Source organism: Hipposideros armiger, unplaced genomic scaffold (assembly GCF_001890085.2).
Source record: "Hipposideros armiger isolate ML-2016 unplaced genomic scaffold, ASM189008v1 scaffold_79, whole genome shotgun sequence".
NCBI classification, from domain to species: Eukaryota; Metazoa; Chordata; class Mammalia; order Chiroptera; family Hipposideridae; genus Hipposideros; species Hipposideros armiger.
The window spans coordinates 881,582-906,193 of NW_017731429.1; the positions used below are offsets into that span (position 1 = coordinate 881,582).

At 34.9% G+C, this 24,612-nt stretch overlaps 1 protein-coding gene across 6 annotated transcripts in view; it reads right to left on the bottom strand.

The window, feature by feature from the left end:
• The window catches only part of TMEM135 (transmembrane protein 135), a 307,887-nt gene that overhangs the window by 167,679 nt on the left and 115,596 nt on the right, over positions 1-24,612 (bottom strand). For all 6 annotated transcript variants that reach the window (XM_019643514.1, XM_019643511.1, XM_019643512.1 and 3 more), the window contains one exon: positions 8,905-8,951. In XM_019643514.1, the coding sequence (XP_019499059.1) occupies positions 8,905-8,951 (47 nt within the window). The remainder of the gene's footprint in view (positions 1-8,904; positions 8,952-24,612) is intronic.

Here is a 24,612-nt window from a genome sequence, read left to right on the forward strand (position 1 = left end):
AACAGACAAGTTGCTGTACTTTTGTTCTTCAGTCTAGTTGTGGAGGACGTTGCTTCACTGGCCCATATTAATATTATTGCACTCTTCCTGGGTGAGGCAGTCGCTTGCCGGCCATTGGACGGCGGATCACGGCAGGCCACTGCAGCCTACGGCATCGCGGGCGACTCACGGCAGCCCAACCCCAGGTCGAGCTGTTGTTCACTATCTTAGCTGTAGAGGGCGCAGCATCACTGGCCCTCATGTGGGATCTGAATCAGGGTCCCACTGCTCAGAGCTGGCGTCCCAAACCAACTCCTAATCAATGCGCCACTCGGCCGGCCCGACCTATTAATCTTTGATTTGCTGAGACTTCTGAAAAAGGGAATGGATTTTTACACATAAGGGGAATTTTCTTGTTTCTCAAAACAGAAATGCTTTATTGAAAAATGCTTTGTCAAAATCTCCTGTGAATTGTCATTTTCAAAACAGAACTATTTTCATTTCTTAGAATTACTAACAAATAAACTGAATTTATTGGAAGAATGATTCTTCTGTCAATAATAAGTACAATTTGTAGAACCTGGAACAAATTACTTCTTTTTCATGATACAACTATTTGTTACTATTTAATTCTAGCTAAATCGTAGCTTACAAAATTAAACAAAAAAAATAAGTGAGACTACATAGTGCCACCTTGATTTAGCTTAACAATATTAACAGGGGTTAACAATGTAATGGGTCAAAAGTGTACTCCAGCCTATTAGTATAAAAAAAGAAAAACACTCTTATGGTTCATCCTTTATTTTACCTGCAAACCACCATCTTGATTCACAAAGAGGCTCCTATATCTAGTGGAAACTCAGAACTTCTGTGAGACTAGAATAAGCTTACTGGCAATGAGAGATAACAGTATGTTAATGGTATAAACTTTTCCCCGAGTTAATAACATATGGCTGTCATCCACTTCTTGAACTCTGAGGTCAGTGACAATAAACAAAATATTGACATTAAAAAAAAACATAAAAATGCCATTTATATTTCTGAAAATAAAACTGCAGCAAATTTTTGAAAGGCAACTGGCCCCTTCTGATATGATTCCCACGGAGCCCTTACTTTAGTTTGCACTTTAAGTTTACCCTATTCCTCCATACTGAATTTCCCTTTGTTTTTTACTAAAAACAATAAACATTTATATTAGTTATAAGATGTTTGAGCAATTTCTTTATCTAGGCACAAGTATCTCAAAGGCTCATGAGCAAAAAGTGATAATGGATCGACCACAACTTTCATCCATAGGTGAAGTGCATTCACAACTGGGTAGACCAATTTTCTCCCCTCAAAAAGAATGTCAGAATACAGTCATATGACGTGATAATAAGCTTTGCATTTCCAGAGGAAGTGATTTACAACATTTGTGAACCCATGTTTTCTCACCTTTTCCATTTATTTAAGGAAAGCAATAATCCTAATCTCTATACTTTTTCTTTTCATAGGGCAAATTTTACATTCTTGGTAAGCATACTGGCTTAGTTGTGAATTATGGAATTGCCTTGCTTCACCTGTATGTACTTTCTGAGGATGTACACTTTCACATGTTCGTGTCTACTTTTATAACAATTTATCTTTTGAGAATGACAATGAATTTAGGAAACCAAAAACATTAGACTTTTCCATTTCCTACCTCTTCTATACATCAGTCTTCTTTCATTTAAACCATGTGTCCAAGGCTTTCAAATAGAGTTTCAAATTCCTCCTAATCATTTATCATGATCTCTCTCAGACAAATATGTTTAACAATCTACCAATAAATGTTGACATTCTGAACCACATTTTAAACTATCTCCTTTTTTTCCCATCCCCAAACTTGTCACTCTCTCATGCTCATACAAACTTTTTTATCTACTTAAATTTTCTCATAGTCTAGTCAAATTAACAAACAAAATACAAAAGAAAAACCCTTAATCCTTTATACACTTCCCGTATCTCCTCTCAAACTTCTTGTGTTTACCATTACTCATTCTACTTCCTCATCTCACATTTATTTTTACATTTTATTTTTTCCTAACTTTATTGATAAATATAATGTATATATGTAAAGTGTCAATGTCATATTTATGTCTTAATCTACTATCCCAACTCAACTACAGAAATTTCTCTAGCAGGTTCTCACTGACCAGCAGATCGCTAGAGCAAATGAACACTTCCTAACACTTGCCTCACTGGCTATATTTACAGCATTATCACTAGAGGTAATTCCTTATTCCTGAAATTCTCTATTTTAATTAACTTTTTTCCCCTAGGTTAAAAACAACAATCACTGCTTTTCACTCTACTTTTTCTAAGGTAACAATCACTGTGCCAGTTGCTCACATGTATTAGGCTCAGTATTTTCTCATACTGCTGGTTGTTACTCATTCGTGGGTCAAAGCAGCTTTCTAAATAAATAAAGTAAATTAGAATAGAAACTATCCAAATGTGTTACGTGTAGTAAGGGTAAGTATTATTCTGTAAAATGTGTGTGTGTGTGTGTGTGTGTGTGTGTATGTGTTCACAATACAAAAAGTAGTTATTTTAGGTCACACTCAAAAAAGTTTGAAAGACACTGCGTCTTATTTAGTCCCCGAAAGCCACTTATTAGGTCCATATAATATTTTACACTTTTTAATAATGAAGAAACTGATGTATATAGAAGTTATATAATTTGTCTAAAGTCAAGCAGCTACTGCGACAGTCAAGAAAAGCCTCTATTTTATCTTCTGAACTCCAATTACCCAACTGATATTTATGTACTATTATATGAATGTCTAACAGGACCTCAACCTCATATTTGCAAAACCTGTTTCTCAATTTCCATATATTTTCTAGTTTTCTCAGCTTCAAATGTTTTGCTTTTCCACATCCAAACAGCAATCCTCATATGTTAGATGAACTCACTCTTCACTATGTCGATACCATAACTCTCAGTCATGCCCTTGTCATTTCTCTCCTGGATAACTACAACGGTACCGTCCCACTACTTGCCATTATACCGCCTCCAAACTCCCAATTCATGCTCTACAATGCTGGACGTAATCTCTTCAAAATAAAAGTCTAATTATTTAGGGCAAACTCTCCTAACCCTGAAGTAAAACTTTTAAATTCCAAGTGCCATATATAATTTTCTATACTGAATTTTTGTGGATGTCTACGTAATACTTGAAAAAATAGAACCTGATTAATATTTAAAGGAATCTCATTAAAATCAGGAAATGGTTGAAATAAAAAAGTTCTTCAAAAGTTCTTCACTTGCCGTTAAAGTTATTTCAAAGATACTCAGTTATGTAAAGAGATTCCAGGAGGATCACAAATGTCTTTCACTTCAGAATTCCAGGTTGTCCAGCCAATATACAGTGGTGTTTTCTTACATACAAACACTACATCTTTATCTTGACAGTAATGAAATGCTTTCTTATCAGTGCTTTCACAGAGAGTTGACTACAATTCATCAAATGGCAGGCATTAAAACTGCTTCTAAGTCTGTTTAAAACACAATAAACTTTAATTTACACTGGTTTCTAAATAAAAATGCAATGCTTTTCCATGTTTATATCACATTGAGATATGTCTATTGTGAATCAGTCATACATAGTCTGTAGATTATGTATGATGACAAGTCTGAGCCTTTCAGTCTACATGTTTAGACAAACGGTTGGATTTGCAAAGGCAGGTAGAAAGAATTTCTATTGGGTTGTTGGAAAAGTCATGACGCATGTTTGCAACAGATGGCACTAGTTCATTTTTGGAAGTACTAGAGTCATTCGCATCTATGTGATTGCTATGTTATTTGACAGCTGACAGTTCTAGCTTCATTCTAAAAAAAATGAGTGATTTGGTTGAGTTTTGGAATTTTACAACAAGTTGAAGATGGAAGACCAAACTGCGCATTTTTGGCCATATTTTACTGTTTTACTTCCATAAAGGGAAGAATGCGTGTCAAGCTTGTGAAAAGCTGCGTAAAGTTTATGGTGACAATGTTCTACAAGAACCTCAGTGCCAACGATGGTTCATGAAATTCCATGCTGGTGATTTTGATCTCAGCGACGCTCCTCGGTCAGGGAGGCCCACCAAGGTTGATGACGACAAAATAAAGGCATTGATCGAGTCAAACACACATTAAACGACATGAGAGATTGCAGAAACTTTGAACATCCATCATTCAATCACTTACGACCACCTGAAGAAGCCGGGATACGTAAGCAAGCTTGATATTTGGGTTCCACGTGAACTCAAAGAAGTTCATTTGATGGCACATATAAACATCTGCAATATGCTCCTTAAACATGAGGAAAACGATCCTTTTTTGAAGCGACTGTTAACTGGTGATGAAAAGTGGATTGTTTACAACAACGTGGTGCACAAACGGTCTTAGTCCTGACGTGATGATTCGCCTCAAACAACATCGAAAGCAGACATTCATGAGGGGAAGGTTATGCTCTCAGTGTGGTGAGATTTTAAAGGTGTCGTGTTTTTCGAGCTCCTACCAAGAAACCAGACAATCAATTCAAATGTGTTCTGTTGGCAATTGGACAGTTTGAACAAATCCATCATCCAGAAACGTCCAGAGCTTGTTAACTGTAAAGGAGTTGTGTTCCATTGCGACAATACGAAACCACATACAAATCTGATCACCCATCAAAAATGATTGGAGCTTGGATGGGATGTGTTGCCACACCTACCACACTTGCCTGACCTTGCACCATCAGACTTCCACTTGTTTTGCTATCTTTAAAACTCCTTGCGTGGTATAATGTTCGATTCAGATGAGGCTGTAAATCAGCACCTTGTTCAGTTTTTCGCAAATAAAGACAGATCCTTCTATGAATGAGGAATCATGAAGCTCACTGAAAGATGGCAAAAGGTTATGGAACAAAACGGGCAATATATCATTGATTGATCTTTGTTCTTTATATAAATAAATGACCTTTGAAAAACATAGACAAAATACGTCATGACTTTTCCGACAAACCCAATAGCTGGGTACTCATTAGGATGAGCTCCAAGTTGTCATAATATGCTTTATGACACTATTTTAAATTAAATTATTTAAAGAAAAAAGTGAACTGAATTGTTTTATTTTAAAAAATATTAGTCTTCTGGGCCAGCCGAGTGGCTCAGTTTGTTAAGAGCGCAAGTTCTGAGCAACAGAGTCATCGGTTCGATTCCCACATGGGCCAGTGAGCTGCGCCCGAACTGAGCTGTCACTAAGCTGCCAACATGTGGCAAGATGGTTCAGTGGTTAGAGCATGCGCTCTTAGCAACAAGATTTCCAGTTCGACTCCTGCATGGGATGGTGAGCTATGCCCACCCACAACTAAGACTGAACACGGCACCTTGAGCTGAGCCGCCACGAGCTGCTGATGGGCGGCCAGATGGGAGTAGAGCTGGAGCTGAGATAGCTGTGCCCTCCACAACTAAGATTAAAGAACAGCAACTTGTCTGTTCCCCTTCTCCAATTCTCCAACACTGTTCCCCTTCCCCAATTCCCCAATAAAACCTTAAAAAAAAAAATTAGTATTCTTCATACACATATACCTAACATTGAAAATAAAACTAATAAAACAATGTTTAATTTAAGTGTTACATGCTTCATTATTTTTTGTGAGCAAGATTAACTGTAATAGTTTTGGCATGGTGATTGTGTTGTTGATTCTTTCTCCTCTTCTCAATTAAAACAAAAAAGAGCTGCTGGTTCAGAAGAAACTCATTTCTCCAGGTGACTGTTGGGAAGATCCTGGTCAAGCTTGAATCAACAACTATGATGAATTCTTTGGCTTGAAAAAAGTAGGTTGCTTTACCCACAAATACACATTTGGAAGTAAAGAAATGTTTTAAAGGGATGCGTGAGACAAAATGTTTTACTGAGTTTTCAAGACGTCTGCTTGGCCTGTATTGATAGTGACAGACTGTACAGAGTGACAGACTCTAAGGTGAAGCTATGATAATAATACCCAAAATAATAAAACGATTGAACAAAGGAGGCAGAACCATTATGAAGAATGCTCACTTGGGATATACAGAGAAGCTTCTTTCAAAACATCTTCAAAATATTGTACCCCAGTTCCTAACAGAATCCATAGTATGTGTTCGTATCAATAGACAGCTGGGTGGCCAGAAGGCCAGCTGGCTAAGAACTAGAACAAAACTAGAAGTCTCTCTTCACATATTACCTTTCCTCAACCCAAGCTTCTGAGTGTTCCCAGGATTCCATTTGAACGTAAGCCTTATTTTTGGTATAGAGATTGAAAATCAAGATCACCATGTATCAGATAATGTATGTGAAAAAAACTATTCCTTTAAAAAAAAAACTATTAAAAGTTCTGTAAAAGTATATTTTTCTCTACATACTTCAATACGAATAATTGCAATACCAAAAACATTGTGTTATTCTTAAGTAAATTCATACTATAACCGTTACCTCATATGTCACTGTTAGAAAATACTTATGGAACTGCTTCCTCAAGTTTTTCTTTTAAAAAAAATTGGCACGTTATCTCTCTCTTGAAAGGGGGTTTCATTTTCCTTTTTCCCATTTATGGGTTAGAATAAAACCACAAGTTGACTGATTTCTAACACAAAATATTTCCCTTATCATCTTCTCAAAGGAGGTTACCATAAATGGAGTCCAGGGGACAATATCATTTGATATTTACTTATCCAATTTTATGCTATTAGAACTAAAAGAATTGTTAATAAATGTGATGTGTCCTCAAATATCTATTCATAATAAAATTGAATCTTAAGAACATAATATTCTAAAGCAATTGTACTTGCTAACTGCTATGTGCAGTATTGTTTGTTCATTCTAAACACATGCTAGAGTTCAAACAAACATGTAACATTGTTTTGTTTAGTTGCAGTAGTTTATAAATAGCTTTACTTTACCATTTACCAAACCTCTTTTGTTGAGTTATTCGAACTAACTTCTGCCAAGAACACTAGGAATTTGGTGATAGTGCTTCTTTTAGGAGAAAAACAACCCCTTGCTTCAGAAAATTGAAAATGTTTATCTTGGCATTAAAGCCTTGTATTGAGCCTTCTGGAAAGTATTTTGAATTGTTGTTTTTAACTTAACCTAGACTTTGTGACTGAAACAGGAAAAGGTTCCATAGCTCTGCCCCAAAATACATATTTACAGGGTTGATTTTCTTTCTACACCAAAAATACTAGCTTATGACAGCAGTTTTCAAAGAACCATGCTAAAAATTGAGTATTATCACTATATTCAACACACAATTTGTTTTTTAAAACGTCAAAAACTTCTGATGACTAAGAAACGCTAAATGCTGATCAAATATGCTATCATTAAGTGCCATATTGGGAAGAACTATTTCATTTAACTACCTGTTCTGTTAGGAATTTTCACAAGAAGAAAATTTACTTGATATTGACTTTCCTCCTGTGTATATCGACAAAAGGTATGCTTCTAAGGTTTTATATTTGTTATATTTCCCCCCCTCCCCAGGTATGCTTTATCTTCAGTCTAGAAAGAACATAAACAATATGAACTTTTTGCAATATTGTCCTATTAATGTGTTTCAGTACAATTATGACGTTTTTGAAAATTGATAAAATCAAATAGTCGTTGTTCTTAACTCCTCTACCATACCCCTAAGTTAGTAAAATATAAGAGACCGCAGAAATTGTATGGTGTGTATGGAGCGCCTTTAAAATGGTTAAGTCAAACAATTTCACCAGCAGCACCAGATAGATGCAATGATTTTTCAGTCATAATAACTGACACAAAATATTGGGTTGTTGGGAAAGTCATGATGCATTTTTGCAACTAAAAACATAGAAAAAAATACGTCATGACTTTTCCGACAACCCAATACTACACATCCCATTACCCAATCCTTTGCAGATCAAGCCCTCCCTACCCTAAAACTTTATGCATTTTTTTCCCTTCTAACAGCGTGGCTGTCCCTTTACAAGAATAATAACAGCAACATTATCATTTTACATTTGCATATAACTGTTTTTGATAAAGTCAAAATAATTAAAACTATATCATTGTGCTTATCAAACATTAGGACATTCCAGCAGGAAATTAGTTGTTCAAAAATTCTGGTATGGTTGAATTATCTTATTCAGGTTGAAAAAAGACAGAGATATATCCAAATATATCCTATTTTTAAAATCCATAATTGCCTTTGTCAATTAAGTAAAAATTTTAATTTTAAAAGCCTGGTCCTTCCTGCTGTGATTGAATTCTGCATATATCCAGAAATATCAAGAATCTATTCAAATGAGTACAATAAGAGTGAAATCAATGGGAATTACTAATATCACTGAAAATGAAGATTATGAAGAAGAAGACTTTTCATAAACAAAAAATCATATTCCCATACTGCTATGGTTATATAACAATGTCAGACATCCTTTTTATTGGCACTGAAAACTTGTGCAATCCTAAAACTCCCCCACGTTCCTCAGTCTCAGCATTAATGAAAAATACAACTCTAACATCATGGACTAATTTAATATTTTACAGACTATGATTGATGTGCTACGTTACCTTCACAGAAGACTTAGATTAAACTTTACCATCACTTCTCATTTAAATTTAAAATGTTAATTGTTTTATAAGGAAAGTGAAGAATATTTAAAATCAGGCCCATGAAAAACACCTATCAGTATCTGAGAACTATTAATTTACATACTCAGCTTTCCAAATAAGTCTGTTAGTAAAATGTGGGGGAAAAAGAAAAAATCTTCCTTCCCTCTCTTTCTCTATTTACTAAGGAGCAATGATGTATCTCTAACCACTCTAAAAAACAAAACTTGCAGGGGTAATTATTTGGGGAACACTTTAGTTACATGCTTGATAAAAAATTACAAAGGAACACTATTTTTTCTATTAAAATAAATTGGTATAACAGAACATACCTGAAAAAGAACATGTACATGGCAGCTGTGATGCAGAACAAAAGGACCTATAACAAGGAGAAAATACATTACTTGCAAAGGAAAATTGACATCATCATTGGTATGTCTTATGAAAACAAAATACCTACTATTAAATTTTGTACTCGAAACAATTTAAAGATGTGCAAAAGTAGTCACACATTTATCACATTCTCTACCTTTCAAATAAACTAAATTACGGCAATAATGAGTCTGTATACACACACACACACTCATATATAAGTAAAAAGTATGTACATTATACAATATCTATATGTATTACAATATGTATTTATGTATATAGATTGGGTAGAAGTGTAACAGAATTCAAAAAAGAACAGGCAATTTTTTTAATTACCTCTAAGAATGCCATAAAAAAGAATGAAATCTTGCCATTTGTGACAACACAGATGACCTAGAGAGTATTATGCTAAGTGAAATAAGTCAGACAGAGAAAGACAAATACCATATGATCTCACTTATATGTGGAATCTAAAAAACAAAATAAATGAGCAAACAAAACAGAAACAAACTCATATACAGAGAACAAACTAATGGTTGCCAGAAAGGAGGGAGGGGGTTGGGGACTGGGTGAAAAAGGTGAGGGATTAAGAAGTACAAATTGGCAGTTATAAAAATAGTCACAGGGATGTAAAGCATAGGGAATATAGTCAATAATATGTCTGATGGGTACTAGACTTATTGGGGTGATGATCACTTTGTCGGTTATATAAATGTTTAATCACTATGGCGTACACCTGAAAGTAATATAATACTGTATATCAACTATAACTCAAAAATTTTTTTAAAAAATGCCTGAAGAAGTTAAGAACAAAGACAATGGCTTTTATATAACGAAACCAGCAAATAAATCATAATGCTTATTAACTATTATATTAAGATTACCATATTTTTAAAAAATACAGTTCAGCCGTCAACTAATTCTAATCAATAAGAACAGCTCCTAAAAACATAATCATCCTTTGTGGGATATAAACTAGCTATTAAAAAATTCCTCTAAAAGCAGGCATCAGAACACACAGTAAATCTGGATTAAAGAAGCTCCTCTCAAACACATCATACTACACGCAACATATCAATACTAAGATGTATATGGAAAGGTTCCAAAAGGAGTCCTGACCCAAAGCTTAGTTATGTCAACAAAGCTTTTCTCTTTACTCTCCGTGTTTCACTGTGGATCATTTCTACCGTATGTCTTCAAGTGTACTTGGATCAATCCACTTCACTGATGTCAATTTGATCTGTATTAGCTCCTTTTTTCTGCTTGCTTTGAATTTAGTTTGCTTGTTTTGTTTGTTTTTCTAGTTTCTTAAATACAGAAATGTAGGCCACTGATTTAAGATTTTTTTAAAGATAGCATCTGTCTTAAAAATGCATTTTATGCATAATGCTATAAATTTTCTCCTAAGATCTGCTGTACATGTATGTATCCTACTAATTTTGGTAAGTTGGGTATTCACTTTTGCTCCATTCAAAATACTTACTAATTTTGCTTCTGCTTACTTCTGTGATCTATGACTTAGTTGGACGTGTGTGATTTAGTTTCCAAATATTTGGAGATTTTCAGCAATCTTTCTGCTGTTACTGACTTCTTATTTGATTCTATTATGGTCAGAAAATACTTTATATGACTTGATTATTTCTAAATTTATCAAAACTTGTTTTATGTCCCAAAATATGTTTCATATGTTTGGTAAATATCCCATGTGCATTTAAAAAGAATGTGCATTCTACTGTTGCTGGGCAGAGGGATCTATAAATGTTAGTTATGTCAAGTTGGTTGACATTTTTGGTTCAAACCGTCTATATCCTTAGTGATTTTGTTTTTGGTCACTTGTTCAATCAGTTATTAAGACAAGGTATCAAAATATCCTACTATGATTGTGGAGTTGTCTCCACAATCTCTCCTTGCAGAGCCATCAGTTTTTCGCTGGTGTATTCTGAAGTTCTGTTATTAGGGACATGAACATTTAGAATTCTGCCTACTTTATCATGATGAAATTACCTTCTTTATCTCCTCCGATAATGTTCTTTGCTCTGAAACCTGTTTTATCTGATTATAAAACTACTGCTTTCTTTTGATTACTGTTAGTTTTCCATTCTTTTACTTTTCACTGATTGGGTCTGTATATTTGAAGTTCATTGCTCATAGGCATGATATCAGTTTCTTGCTGTCTATGCTATCTGAAAATCTCCACCTTTTCACTGATATATTGAGATTGTTTACATTTAATGTGATTATTGGTAAGTTCAGAATTAAATCTATCACTTGCTATTTATTTTTCTATTGTCTCTTATTGTTTCCTTTTTCCTCCTTTCTGCCTTTTTTTGGATTATTTTTTTATGATTCTAGTTTCTTTCCTTTGTGGGTTTATGTTAGTGTTTGTTTTAGGGTTTATAGTATACATCTTTAAGTTGATACAGTCTCCATTCAAGTGATATTATACCACTTAACATATAATATAGAAACTTGCAATAATTTACTTCCATTTCTCCCCTCATGACCTTTGTGCAATTGTTGTCACCCATTGTACCTTCATAAAACCACTATATTTTAATCATTTTTCAAACCCTAATGTCCAGGATCTTAAAACCATTGTTACCTGTGTTTTGCCACATTTTGGTTGTTTCAACTGGAAAGGTGAGGATTATATCCTGATCATCCCTTAACTGTTACTAGGTTGTGGCCAAATGCAGAGTGTGGTTATTTAAATTAAAAAATGTACATCTAAAAAAAATTTCACCTTTTTTTTTTTAAAGATACTTTTGCTGGATATAGATTTCTAGGTTTAAAATCATTTCATTTCAGTAGTTCACTCAATGAATGTCACTACAATATTTTCTTAAAATTTGATTATGATGTGTCTTAGGTCTTGTACTAGGGGTTAAGTTTCTTGAATCTGTAGGTTTACAGTTTTCATCAAATTTGAAAGAATTTTATTTTATTTTTATTTAAAAACATTTTTTTTTAGCTGAGCCATCCTGCCACCTGTTGGCAGCTCAGCAGCAGCTCAGCTCAGGCCAGGACTCAAACTGCTGTTGCTCAGAGCTCGCACTCTTGAGTGAGCTCTTAAACAACTGAGCAACTCTGCCGGCCCCTGAAAAAATTTTAAACCATTATTACATGAAATATTTTTTTTCTCCCCTCTTCTCGTCTTCTTTAGGAACTCCAATTAATGTAGAGTAGGTCACATGAAATTCTCCCACAACTCACAAATGTTCTCTTTATTAAAAAAAGAAAAAAATTCTCTTCACTCTGTGTTTCATTTCGGATAGTTTCTACTGTTATGTTTTCAAGTTTACTAATATTGTCTTCTGCAATAGAGTATGTCATTAATGTCATCCAGTAAACTTTCCACCTTACACATTGTAATTATCAACTCTACAAGTTTGATTTGGATTTTTTCCCATTTTCCATGTTTCTAACTTTTTGAAACTACAGAATTCAGTTATAATAACTCTTTTTAATGTTCTTGCCTGCTAACTAACAGCTTTGTCATATTTGGTTTGGTATTGACTGGTTTATCTCCTCATTATGGATCAAGTTTTATTTCTTACTGCATGCCTGGTAATTGTGATTGGATATTAGACACTCTGAATTTTACCTTAGTGGGTGCTGGATATATTTGTATTCCCATAAATCTTCTTGAGCTTTGTTCTGGGACACAGTTAAGTTATTGAAAATAGTTTAATCCTTTAAGGACTTGTTTTTTAGATATTTTAGGAGGGAGGAGAGTAGTGCTTAACTTATGGCTAATTAGTCCCCATTACTGAGATAAGACCCTTATGTGTCCCTCAGCGCCACATGGATCTTGATATTTTCCAGTCTGGCTTGTAAGGCATCTATTCCTGCTGCTATGTGAATGCCAAGCACTCAGTTAAGGACCTCTAATCCTTTCAGGTTGTTCTTTCCTTGGCCCCGGGATTTTCCTCCCTCACATGTCCTAATCAGTAATCAGCTGAGTCCTTTCCTCTCCCGTCTTCTGTTCTGTGAACTCTGTCCAGCATGATCTCCTTTCACTCTCCACTCTGTTTCCTCAACTCAGAGAGACCTCTACGCTTTGTCCAGTGACTGGTATATCACAGATGTTCAATAACTGATAACTACTAACAAGAAATAATTTCTCTGCGATTCCCTTCCATTTCACAAACATTGCATAAAGTATTTACAGAGGAAAATAATTTTAAGTAATTTTGAAATCGCTATTTTCACCTTAATTTTTTAACATTTTTTTAAATTCGGAAAATTTAATTCAAAAACATAATTTAAGTGAAAGAAACAAGTTACAAAGGACTACATGCTGTATGATACCATTTATATGACATTTCAGAATAGACAAATCTATTTACAGAAAGTAAATAATGAATGGGTAGAGCTAGGGGAGTGAGGGTTGATAAGGGAGTATTTGCTAATGGTACAAGGTTTCTTCTGGGGGCGATGAAAAGGTTCTAAATTAGATTGTATGGATAGGTGCACAACTCCATCAATACACTAAAACCCTACGAATTTGGCACTTTAAACTGTAAATTTTATAGCATGTAAATTACATCTGAAAATGCTATTAAAGCTGTTTTTTTTTTTACAATGTAACACATACATGATAAACACTACATTCAAACTAAGTAACAAAAGCACAGTGAAAAGAAAGCGCCCTTCTATTCCAGATTGCTGGTATCCTGTCTGTGTAGAATTGTGTGTGTGTGTGTGTGAATAGACACATACTAATAAAGACATTGTCTTATACCTTTCCTTTCAATTTTACAGATAAACACACAGAATATGGAAATGCTGAACTTTATTTAAACAGACTATGACTAGATATTTAGAGTGGATGCAATGAATATTGAATACCAAAGTACACTTTGTAAACATGTGCACTTATATCTCTGAGGTAAATTCTTAGACCTGGATTCACTGCATCAAGGGATAGGTGCATTTTTAATTTTGATGCACTCCCATCAACAGTATATGAAGGTAGCTTTTCCTTAGACTAGCAATTTCCCTAAACCCACAAAAACCGTTTTATCAAACTGTTTCATCCTTATCAAAGAAATGAGTGAAAGAAATGATACATTATGGTTTCATTCTTCTTATGAGTGAAACTGGTGTTTCCAGGTTTATAAACCTTTCTATTTGTTTGTTTGTTTGCTTGTTTTTTGGTTAGTTGGTTTAACTGTTTTTTCATATCATTTGCCTCTTTTAGGATTGGTGACCTTTTAGAAACCATTTTTATTTTTGAAACTGAGTATACTTACATAAAAACCTATAAATATTTTCATTATTAGCTATTTGTATTAAGAATATGGATGATTAAATAAAAGTAATCACGTAAAGAAAATCCAGTAACATATTAAGCCAAAAGAACACTTTAAGCCAAGAGTGTATAGAAAGTATAACAACTAATGTGAAAGTAAAGTTCATTCAACTGAAAAATATTGTTTTCTCTGGAATGACTTTTCAGGAAGTGACAGATTTACAATACATGGCTTCCTGTTATAGAACTTACAAAACTTTCAGGGGGAAAAAAAACGCACACAAAAACGGTACTATTGCTGTCATCACCATGTAATTGTAGAATTATATGAAAACTATCCCCTCTCAAAGCTCTAATAAAGAAACAAAATCACAATATATGAATACTTTAAAATCCAAAAAATAATCAGAAATATGACAAATGTGAATACAGTCCAATGCGAGTACAGACTGGTAAAGAAAGCTGTTTTTACCATTTACTTCTCAAAATGGTTAAAACACGTATCCTGAAGTCATTTTAAAGTCTAGTAGAGACCTAACAGATGGTGCATTTAACTGCTTTCTACCACAGAACTCTTCTGCTTCTGTTTAACATAATTAAATGTTCTTGTCCCTGATCACAGCGCCTTTAACCACTCCCTCTTGAGTGTGTCCAAAGACAGTGATGCCCCTCGTTGTCTGTGCTTCATTACTCATCAAGCCCATTTCCCCCATATTCACTGAGGCTTCTTCCTTTCATTACTCAAATAGACACCAAAATCTCATCTCTGTTTTCTGGAAAAGCAGCAATAAACTTCCCCTTGCCCCATGTGTACTTCATTCATATTTCTGCAACGTATCCACCCACCCATTCACAATAATTGATTTGGTGTCTATGTGTTTCTAACACTTTGTGACTCAGCAAGTCAAAGGGAGAGAGATACAAAGGTAAGCTCCAGATTATCAAGAGCCCACATGACCTTCTAGCAAACTTGAATAGACGAGGAACCACGAGTTCTCACCATCATTGATATATTTATTCAGTATTTGCTATATTGCCAGCATACCAGGGAAACAAAGCTACATGCTACTGGGTTCCTGCTGCCCTTAGGAGGGCAGTCTAGTGGAAATGCAGGTGTATTAACCAATCATCCCAATACAATATGCTAGGACAGAATATTAAACTTCATGCTACAAGAAGTACTTACCAAAACATCTGATTATATTATTTTTTCAATTATTCAGTATATTTAGGCAATGCTTTTTGGTTGTCTGTGTACCTTTCTTTATGTCTCTACCAGAACTTAGAACATAAAGTCCCAAAGGTCAGAGTCTTTACTTTACCTAACTCCATACATGGATAGACTCCTGATACATTATTTAAGGCTTTTGATGATGATTAAGTTAGTTTCTATTTATAGTAATCCTTCTTCAATAAAGAAAATATTACTCCCATTCATACACTTATAAAAAGACTGAACTTTAGATTCCACTAAACATCTTCAACTTTTCTGAAAACACAAGACTATCGCATGGTCTCTTGGGGAAACCATTCTTATTGGATGACTAAGTGTCACAATTTGCAATATATATATTTTTTACTTTGAACGCAATATATTATCATAATACTGATATGCTTCAGCTAACACATACTTTCAAGCAGCAGTACTCTCAAGTTAAATAGCTATGTATTGCTTTACAATTTAAAAAAATCTTTACATAATATAAATCTCACATAATATACAGTCCATCTTTTTAATCTGTCCCTTTGTTTCAGATTAGGATTTTTTTTTTCTTAAGTTTCCCTTCCTTGACAAAACAAATACAGAAAGTACAAAATACCATATGGGGGAATTTAGGACCACATATGCCAGACTAGAATTAAGAAAGAAGTCTCGGGTCTCCAAATTTAAGACTATAAACTGGATCAAATAAGTCACTTCCATTCTTTAAGTCTTAACTTTTTCATCTTTAAAAGAAGTTAGATTAATCTATAGCTTTCCAAACTCCAAAATTCTGATTCCATCAGTCAATTGTTTTCAGCATACAACAAAATTATTTCAAAGCAAAATGTCACTAACATATAATGAGGCAAATTTCAGAATACATGTATATATAAGCAGATGAAAGCATTTGCTCTGACTGAACTGAATGTAATTGAGGGAAATTACATTAAATATGCAAAAACTTGGGCCTAGTCTCTTCCTTGCACTGCCCACCATTCTTGATTTATATACTTCAAGGTCAGCAAACAGAGTCTGACAACATAGTAACCTTGAAATTTTCCAGTGGTAGAAAACAGCTATGTGAGATAGTGGCTGGGAAGCACAGGCTACATGATATCCTGTCCTTTTATGGTAAGTAGGTAAGCTGTATTTTCTCTGCCATAAAAATAAAACAATCTAAAGGATGTAACTATGGAAAATTTCAATATGTAGCAACTAACACAACCTGGAAGTTACATTCTTTATTATAACAAAATTCTCATTCTGCTGGCAGGCTTTTAAAAAATAAACAGCTTGAAAACAACCAGCTACTTAAAAATTTACAGATAAAGGATTATATGTAGAAAAATTCAGTCTTTACTAAAAACTTAAGAACCAAGATGCAAATTCATTCACTGAACAAAATACTCATTGAAAGTATATTCTCAGAACTGGGACTATAAAACCCAGACAGACATTATGGTCAAATACTCACAGCACTTCATTCACATCTCTATTTTATCGTGTAAAGGAAATGCAGTTTATTGGAAGTAAAGGTTGGCAATGACATATTTAAAAATTATCAAGATAGTCAGTTGTTCCTTTTCTTCCCCATACCCATTTCTCTATGGTCAATTAACTGGCATTAAAAATGCAATGCAAAACAAACAGGAAAGGAAATAAATACAAAAAGGAAGCGTAAGGAACCAAAAGAAACTATGGAGAATTTAAAGGTAGAAAATTAGTAGAGGTAAATCAAGAAAATAAAAAGGAACAGAGAACATGGAGAAAGGAAAGTAGAGGAATAAAATAGATAATGAACTACTAGAGATTAACAGTGCTAGGTACTATATATTTTAAAAATATTATCTCTAATCCTAACAACAGCTCTTCAAGATAAGTTTTTATTATTCTCATTTTAAAGATGAGGCAAAGATGGACTCAGCAGATAAGTTAGTCACCTAAAATCACAGACTATTTAAGTGGCTGAATTAAGACTCAAAACTAAAACTATTTGATTTCCAATTCGAGGCTTTCAATTATACCCCTCTGCCTCTAGAAAAGATTTTATCATTATTAATGTTATTTAGTGGCTACTGTGCTTACAAGTAGGCATAATCCCCATAATGATTCCACTTTTTTAAAAAATCAGTGTCATTTAAAAAAGTGAGTGAGGGGAAAATCTTTCAAAGTTCAGTATTATAATAATTAAAATAATAGTGTAACAACATCAGTTGCTGATGTTTCTGAAAGCTCCTCTGTGTCACATGCTTAACTAAATTCTTGACATACTTCACTTTACTACATAATCCTCAAAATGGCCTTGCAATGTAAGGATTATTATACTCACTTCAGAGAAGAGGTTTAGAGAAACATAGTTAGGACTGAGCCAGTTTGGGGAACCAGGTTTGATTCCAAAGCCCATGAACTGTCATGGATTTCTTTCAAAGTTTCCTTTAAAAACTCCCATCAAAGAATTACAGCTTTTATGAATCTTATTCAACTTAATTATAAAGCATCTCTTATTTTCATGCACAGCAGATAAAACAGTAAGTTAAGATATAGTCTCTGTGTCAAACAGCTCACTGTCTATATTATAAATCAGATTTAAGAAAAGCAAAGGTGACAAGAAAATTCCATAATCCTCAAAACTGCTATAAAATATTTATTCTAGTAAAAACAGATTTAAGAAATATGCTCTGTAAATTTCCAAATAAATCATCTAAATAGTACAAGCAAAAACTAAAAACCTTACATGTTTACCTATAAAGTGAGATGACAAAAAGGTTGCATGAGTCAGTTTTGCAATATGTTTACTAAACTATGTAAGGGACCACCATTCTTTACCTTAATGCTTTCAAACACGTTACTTGTTCAATTCAGAGAACAAAACAAAGAGCCTCACATGTCATTCAGCACATGGAGGAGGAGGAGGAGAAAGGTTTTACATGGATTCAGAGCAAAGCTAAAGCTGAAAAAATATTGTGTTTCCAGCAGGGCAAAGTAGACAGGTCACCTAAGTGAAACCTCATTATTATAAGTAGACAATTTGTAGTAAGTTAGCTATTGTCATCCAAAGGGTGGTATTCCCATTAACCTCAAATAAGAACCAGGCTTAGGGTGATATTGTGTTTTTCCCTTGGAGACATTACAAAAATAAATAAATAAGAGCTTGCAGATTACTTTAGAGAGGTCACAGCAGGGCCACAAACGACACATGGCACTCTGGCAATTCAGATCTTTCTCTTTTGATGAAGGTAAGAAAAATCCACCAGAATGAGGGCTGTTTTGATTCTAGCTAAGGTGGCCAGGAAGACAGCGCTCACTCACTACTTCACCAAACCATACTGTGCTGTGGACAGAAAGCCAACAGCTGCCCTCCAGCTGAGTTCCACATTTTTTAAGTGTCCACTGAGAACCCACTCCATCCTAATACATAATCCTCCCAAAAACAGCCATCAACAACGAATAGAAAAACATGTACTATCTTCACTGTTGTTTTAAACACAGCATATGGGTACTTCACTCATGTGCTGGTATATCGGAATGTCACTTAGTTCTCCCAAGTGGTATGCCCCTTGCCCACACTCAAGCCATCTGCCAGTTCTATGGGCATATGCTCATTCCAGAACTCATCTGAGAAATCCTTCTTCCTTGATTAGGCATGGCATAGCTCATATCTGTCTTGGTTCTCATTATTTCTGTCCAGCTGCAGATTCCTCTCTGCATACTCAGTTTCCACTGACTACCATTTCTTCACAAAGGAAAGGTCCAGAATTAATAGGTTTGCTTTTTCTAATGAACATTTTTAAAGTTTTAAAGCACAATTAAACTGGGCATTACCTCTACAAAAAATGGGTGGGGGGAGTAGCAGGGTAGCATGTGCTTGTATTATGAATTCACATGAACTATGGAAGACTTTTCAACTATCTCTTCTAAACTGAATACACACACAAGATTTTTCCTTTTGAGCTCCCCATGCGTATCACAGCAAGAAAACACAATAGATCAAGGTTTCTTATGTGTTGGGTAACCTTTTTTCTGTGCTTTCCCCCCGCCCCTCTGCAATCAGCAAGACAGATTTAGTATCTAGTTTATTACTAAGAGGCATAATGATATTGAAATATATGGTTTTTAAAAATACCTACAAAAGGGCCGGCCGAGTGGTGCGATGGTTAAGAACTGGCTTGGGACGCCAGAGGGCCCCGGTTTGGATACCACATATGAGGGCCAGTGACACTGCCCTCCACAGCTAAGATGCTGAACAACAGCTCGACCTGGAGCTGGGCTTCTGTGAGTCGCCGGCAACGGCATAGGCTGCAGCCCCTGTGGCAGTGGGTTTCCATGGGCTACCGTGTGTGGCCGGCAGCCAGCGTGAGCAGCCAGCAGCCAGCGTGAGCAGCCAGCAGCCGCTGTGAGTGGCCGTCCAGAAGCCAGCGACTGATCTGCCTCGCCCTGGAAGAGCGCAATGATGGTGCCAACTTGGGCCAGTGAAACGTCCTCCACAACTAGACTGAAGAACAAAACGACAGCAACTTGTCTGTTCCCCTTCCCCCAATTCCCCAGCACAGTTCCCATCCCCCCAATTCCCCAATAAAAATCTTAAAAAAAAAACCTACAAAAGTATTTTAAGTTTATAGATAAGAGCGTGATAAAAGGATAAAAAAAATCACTACTGATATATTTTTTAAATCCAGTCAACTTTGTTAATATCTAATGGAACTAGGGCAATGAGAAGAAACTTAGATGCTTATTTAGTCTTATTCCAACAGTAAAAATGAATTAAGAATAAACAGAGCTAAAAATCCAGTGCATCTGTAAAACCAAGTTTTATCCAATATTAGCTATTAATTATGAATTCCAAAATGATTAAAGAGAAGAGATTTATACACTGGGGTTACCTCTATTATGGAAAGAAGCTTTGTATTCTAGTTGCATGTAGTGAAGACCTTATATGAAACTTGTGTATAACCAGGTCCAAGGATGAATCTACCATATGGTCTAATGAGGGAGGCAGTCTGTCTAAAAGTCAAAATCATAATTTTAGGTATTATTATCTGGGAATGTTTGTACAAACTCCTCACCCCTTGAAAGTACATTACTCTTACATTGCTAATGGCAATATTATGTATTGTATGTATACACGTGTAGATAGATAGATATATGATAGATAGATAGATGTATATACACAATACTTCTTCAGAATCTTCTTACCAAAGAATAGTAGTCTCTGAACTTTCTAAATAAACTCAAAATTATGTACATGAAAATCTGAGTACAGTCTATATACCTGAAGAGACCACCATCTTGTTTTTCTTCTCTCCATCTTTCTTGCTTTCTCAGAATGCCTGCATCTAAGAGAACCAGGAGGTTTCAGAACAAAGAATGTGATCCTCATATGGTATTTTAGTCCCTCAATTATGTTCACAACCTGATAATCATCTACTCCTATAGAAATTGTCATGGAAGGAAAAATAAGTTTTGTTTTTCTTATTTTTTTTTCTCCATAAGATGTCATTAACAGGCATGGGAAGAAATGAACAAAGGTTTTCTTAAGCTTTCTCACAATAGCATTCTCAGTGTTCCCACAGTCTTGGTTTAGTAGCAATTAGCACAGCTGCAGAGTTTTAGCTTACTTCTCCAGTATTATGAATACATCTGTATTTATTTTTTATTTTAAAATATCAATAATATGAATGTATACTTACTCTAGATTATATTCCAAATTAGTACCTTGAAAATGCAGGTTATTGGACATATAGACATAGGGGACATGATTTCCTGGTTAAGAACAAAAGAAACATTCATTTTGTTCATTCATTTAAATTATAGACCGACTTATTTCTCTCATCCAACTCAGATTTTTTCAAGTGACTCTTTTTAAAGGTATCTTACAGTTTAGAAGTTAGAGTCTTCTGAAAATAAATTTCTACAAACCGTAGTACACACAAAGATCACCCTGGGCTATTTCTAAAACACTATGTCTAAATACCACTGTAGTCTCCACCCAGAGTTAGAATGAGATGAACAAGCAGTATATCAGCGAAGCAGAACAACTCAATATTGTCATGCTGGGAAGATGATCAGGAGTGAAACAGAGTAAATGCTCTCAAAAATAAGTCCTCACAATACCCACAGAACTTTGAAACGGATATGACTTGGCCTTCTCAGTCTTCAAAATTTAATTAGTAACAATAAACCAGACTAATTGGGGGTGGAAGCTGCAAAGTTCTGAAGAGCATTTCTAAATGCAATTTTCTTAGTGTATTAAATATAGGACATGGCAAAAATGAGGTATGTGTGTGTGTTAGCCAAAGTGTTCACATGGAATAGTCTGATTACTATTTTAATAGAAAGGCCCTAAGGAAAGCAGGTGGTTCCTGGTGCACACAGTCTCCATCTGAGCTATCCTACATACACATTCCTTCATCTCCATCAAGCTAGGAGCCAAAATATAAACTGGCATTTGTGGAAGCATGATTTCATTTTTATAAAAAGGGAAAAAGCTAAAATGACTAGTTTTTAATGAAAACTAAGCATTAAATTGTTGGTAATTACCCTGCCTCAAAAATGTCATTATAACTAGACGTTTATATATCTTGAGACCTATTTGAGTAAAAAATAAATCTCCCAATTAAATATATTCATTACTTAGTAATGAGTATAGTATGAATGACTAGAAGAAAACTTCTCCCATTATCTATATAACAATATGGTGACATGAGAATTTCATTTTGGATTGTTATGCCACCAAACTACAAATCAGAGCAGTTTATATTAAATAAATTAAACACAAAACTATTGCCTAATTATTTCATTTCTGCATACACATGAAATTAAAATTGATGGTTAATTAACCTGAAAAAGTGATCTCTATACCCAAGTGACTGTAGACCATTCTTAGTATTAAAAATTTCCAGTGCTCAAACTTCTTCTGTTGATATTTTCATCTACCTCTGAGTTGCTAGCTCTAATTAGCTTCATACACTCGTATATGCAGGTAAATATTTCTAATGTCTTGTTTGAATTTTTATATAAATAATTTTGAGTAGGTATTAGACAAGAGTCACATTATCTTGCTTTAATACAGTATTCCTATATACTCTGTGTGAATGACAACTTGAAATTTTACAGAGTTCTATAGCCCTGTAAGTAGACAACTGGTCACCGTGGAAGGCTCCAGCAGAATCGCCATGATCACTGGGGGAGAAAGAGAGATTCAGGAATTATCACCAATTAAGGAAAGGGTATTAAATCAGTATCAGTGGGTATATTCATTCTTCAGATTATCTAGGTAACAGAGAACAGATGTTGAAGAAATAGGCCCAGGGGAGCTAAGTCTGATGAGATCAAGAGTCACTGGAAGACAGGCCCAGGAGGGTGGTACAGAGACAGACCTTACAGAGCTCAAGAGTAATGGAACTGATAGTGCGATGGGCATGGACGTAAGTGTTACCTACTTCACACCTTTGCCTAAGGTCAGTATTAGCTGGCCTAATCACTTCAGGCCCAGGCTAGTCTCAAAGACCAAATTCACCATCTAACTCACTCACTAGGCCAAATCCCTAGAGCCAAATCCCCGAGTTTCTCATCCTTGGCACTAGGGACATTTAGGGGTGGGTGAGTCTTTGTTGTTGGGGGTGAGGAGGTGGAAGGCTACTCTGTGCATTGTAGATGTTTAGCAGCTTATCTGGTCTTTACACACTAGAGGACAACAGCAGCACTCACCACCAGTGAGGACAACCAAAAATGTCTCCAAACATTGACAAATATCTCTTGAAGAATGTATCAAATTGCCCCCAGCTGGCACCACTGACCTAGAGGGAAGCCTAGATTCTTTACGTGGACCATTCACACAATCTTAAGCACTGATAAAACCCTGCGACCACTCTAATCGAACCTCGTCTCTGCTCCATGAATCCTTTCTGTAATGACCATGAAAGATGACTGTATAGCTTTTGCTTAAAAATTCCTAAAACGTGAAACTCAACTTTACAAGGCAACCCAATTCATTTTTTGGACAGTTCTATTTGCAAATTCTTCCTCACTATTGTAGTGATATCTGCCTTTCTCAAAATTATACTTGTAATGCCCAGTTTCACAGAAAAAAATCTTTCTTCCACAAAAAGTCCTTCAAATATAAGATAGTAGGTAACTGCCTCACCTTGATCCCTCTGTAGGTCAGAACTATAAGGAACACATAAACAATTTCAATCAAGATTTAAGCACTCAGTGGTTAAGGAGCCACCCAAGCCATTCCATGGGGACAGAGAGAAATTAGACTACCTCCCAGCTTCAGACAGGTGAAGCCCCGGATCGTACATGCGTTTACAACAAACAACATTTACAAACCCTTTTGTTTATTCATTTAAACTTTTGTATCCTCAAAAATACACATATAACTCATGGAATAACTTTCTTTTTTCTTTTCTAATTATTTCCTTTACATTTAAATAGGTTAACAATTTCTGATACATTAATTTTTTTCAAAAGGATCTACTCCCTCATTGGTGGACTTAATTCTATACCTCCTTTAACACACTGAAACACTTTACATTTTGCTATTTTACTATATCCACTGCTTTCTTAGATATAAGTTAGCCCTTAACCTTATAGAATTGTGTGTGTGTGTGTGTGTGTGTGTGTGTGTGTGTGTGTGTGTAATTGATGCTCTGAATTCAGGGTTGCTAAATTCTAGACTATGTTTTTAAAGTATCTAATAAAATCAAAGCATATAAATTCCCCATTTAGAAAATATATTTTAGAAATAGCTTAAAGCAAAACTACTTGTATAAGACCTTAAATCATTTGTGTTTTAACTATATAATTAACCTCACATATCTAAAATTCAGCTAGCCAGCAAGTTTAATTACCTAAAATGGTCATTTTTATTCTTTAAGCAGGAACCCTTTGTTCAAAGAAAATCAAACCTGAAAAGAACTATAAGTAAAATAAAGTAGAAATTCTCTGCCTGAGTTACTGCTTTGTCTCCCATACCACACTACACAGCAGTTCCTGGAAGGCTCTGCAAAAACCTGGACCTATGTGAAGAACATCATAGATAACTCTATCTTGGCACATAGTAAAACAAGGTAAAGAAGGGCAGTCACTGTACTCTTCCTCCTAAACCCTCTTTCAATTAAAAAAAAAATTAGAGGCTGGAAAGAGAGATGCCACAACAACTGTGCAATTGATTTGTAGAAATATATCCCAGGTCCTCTCTCAAAGTAA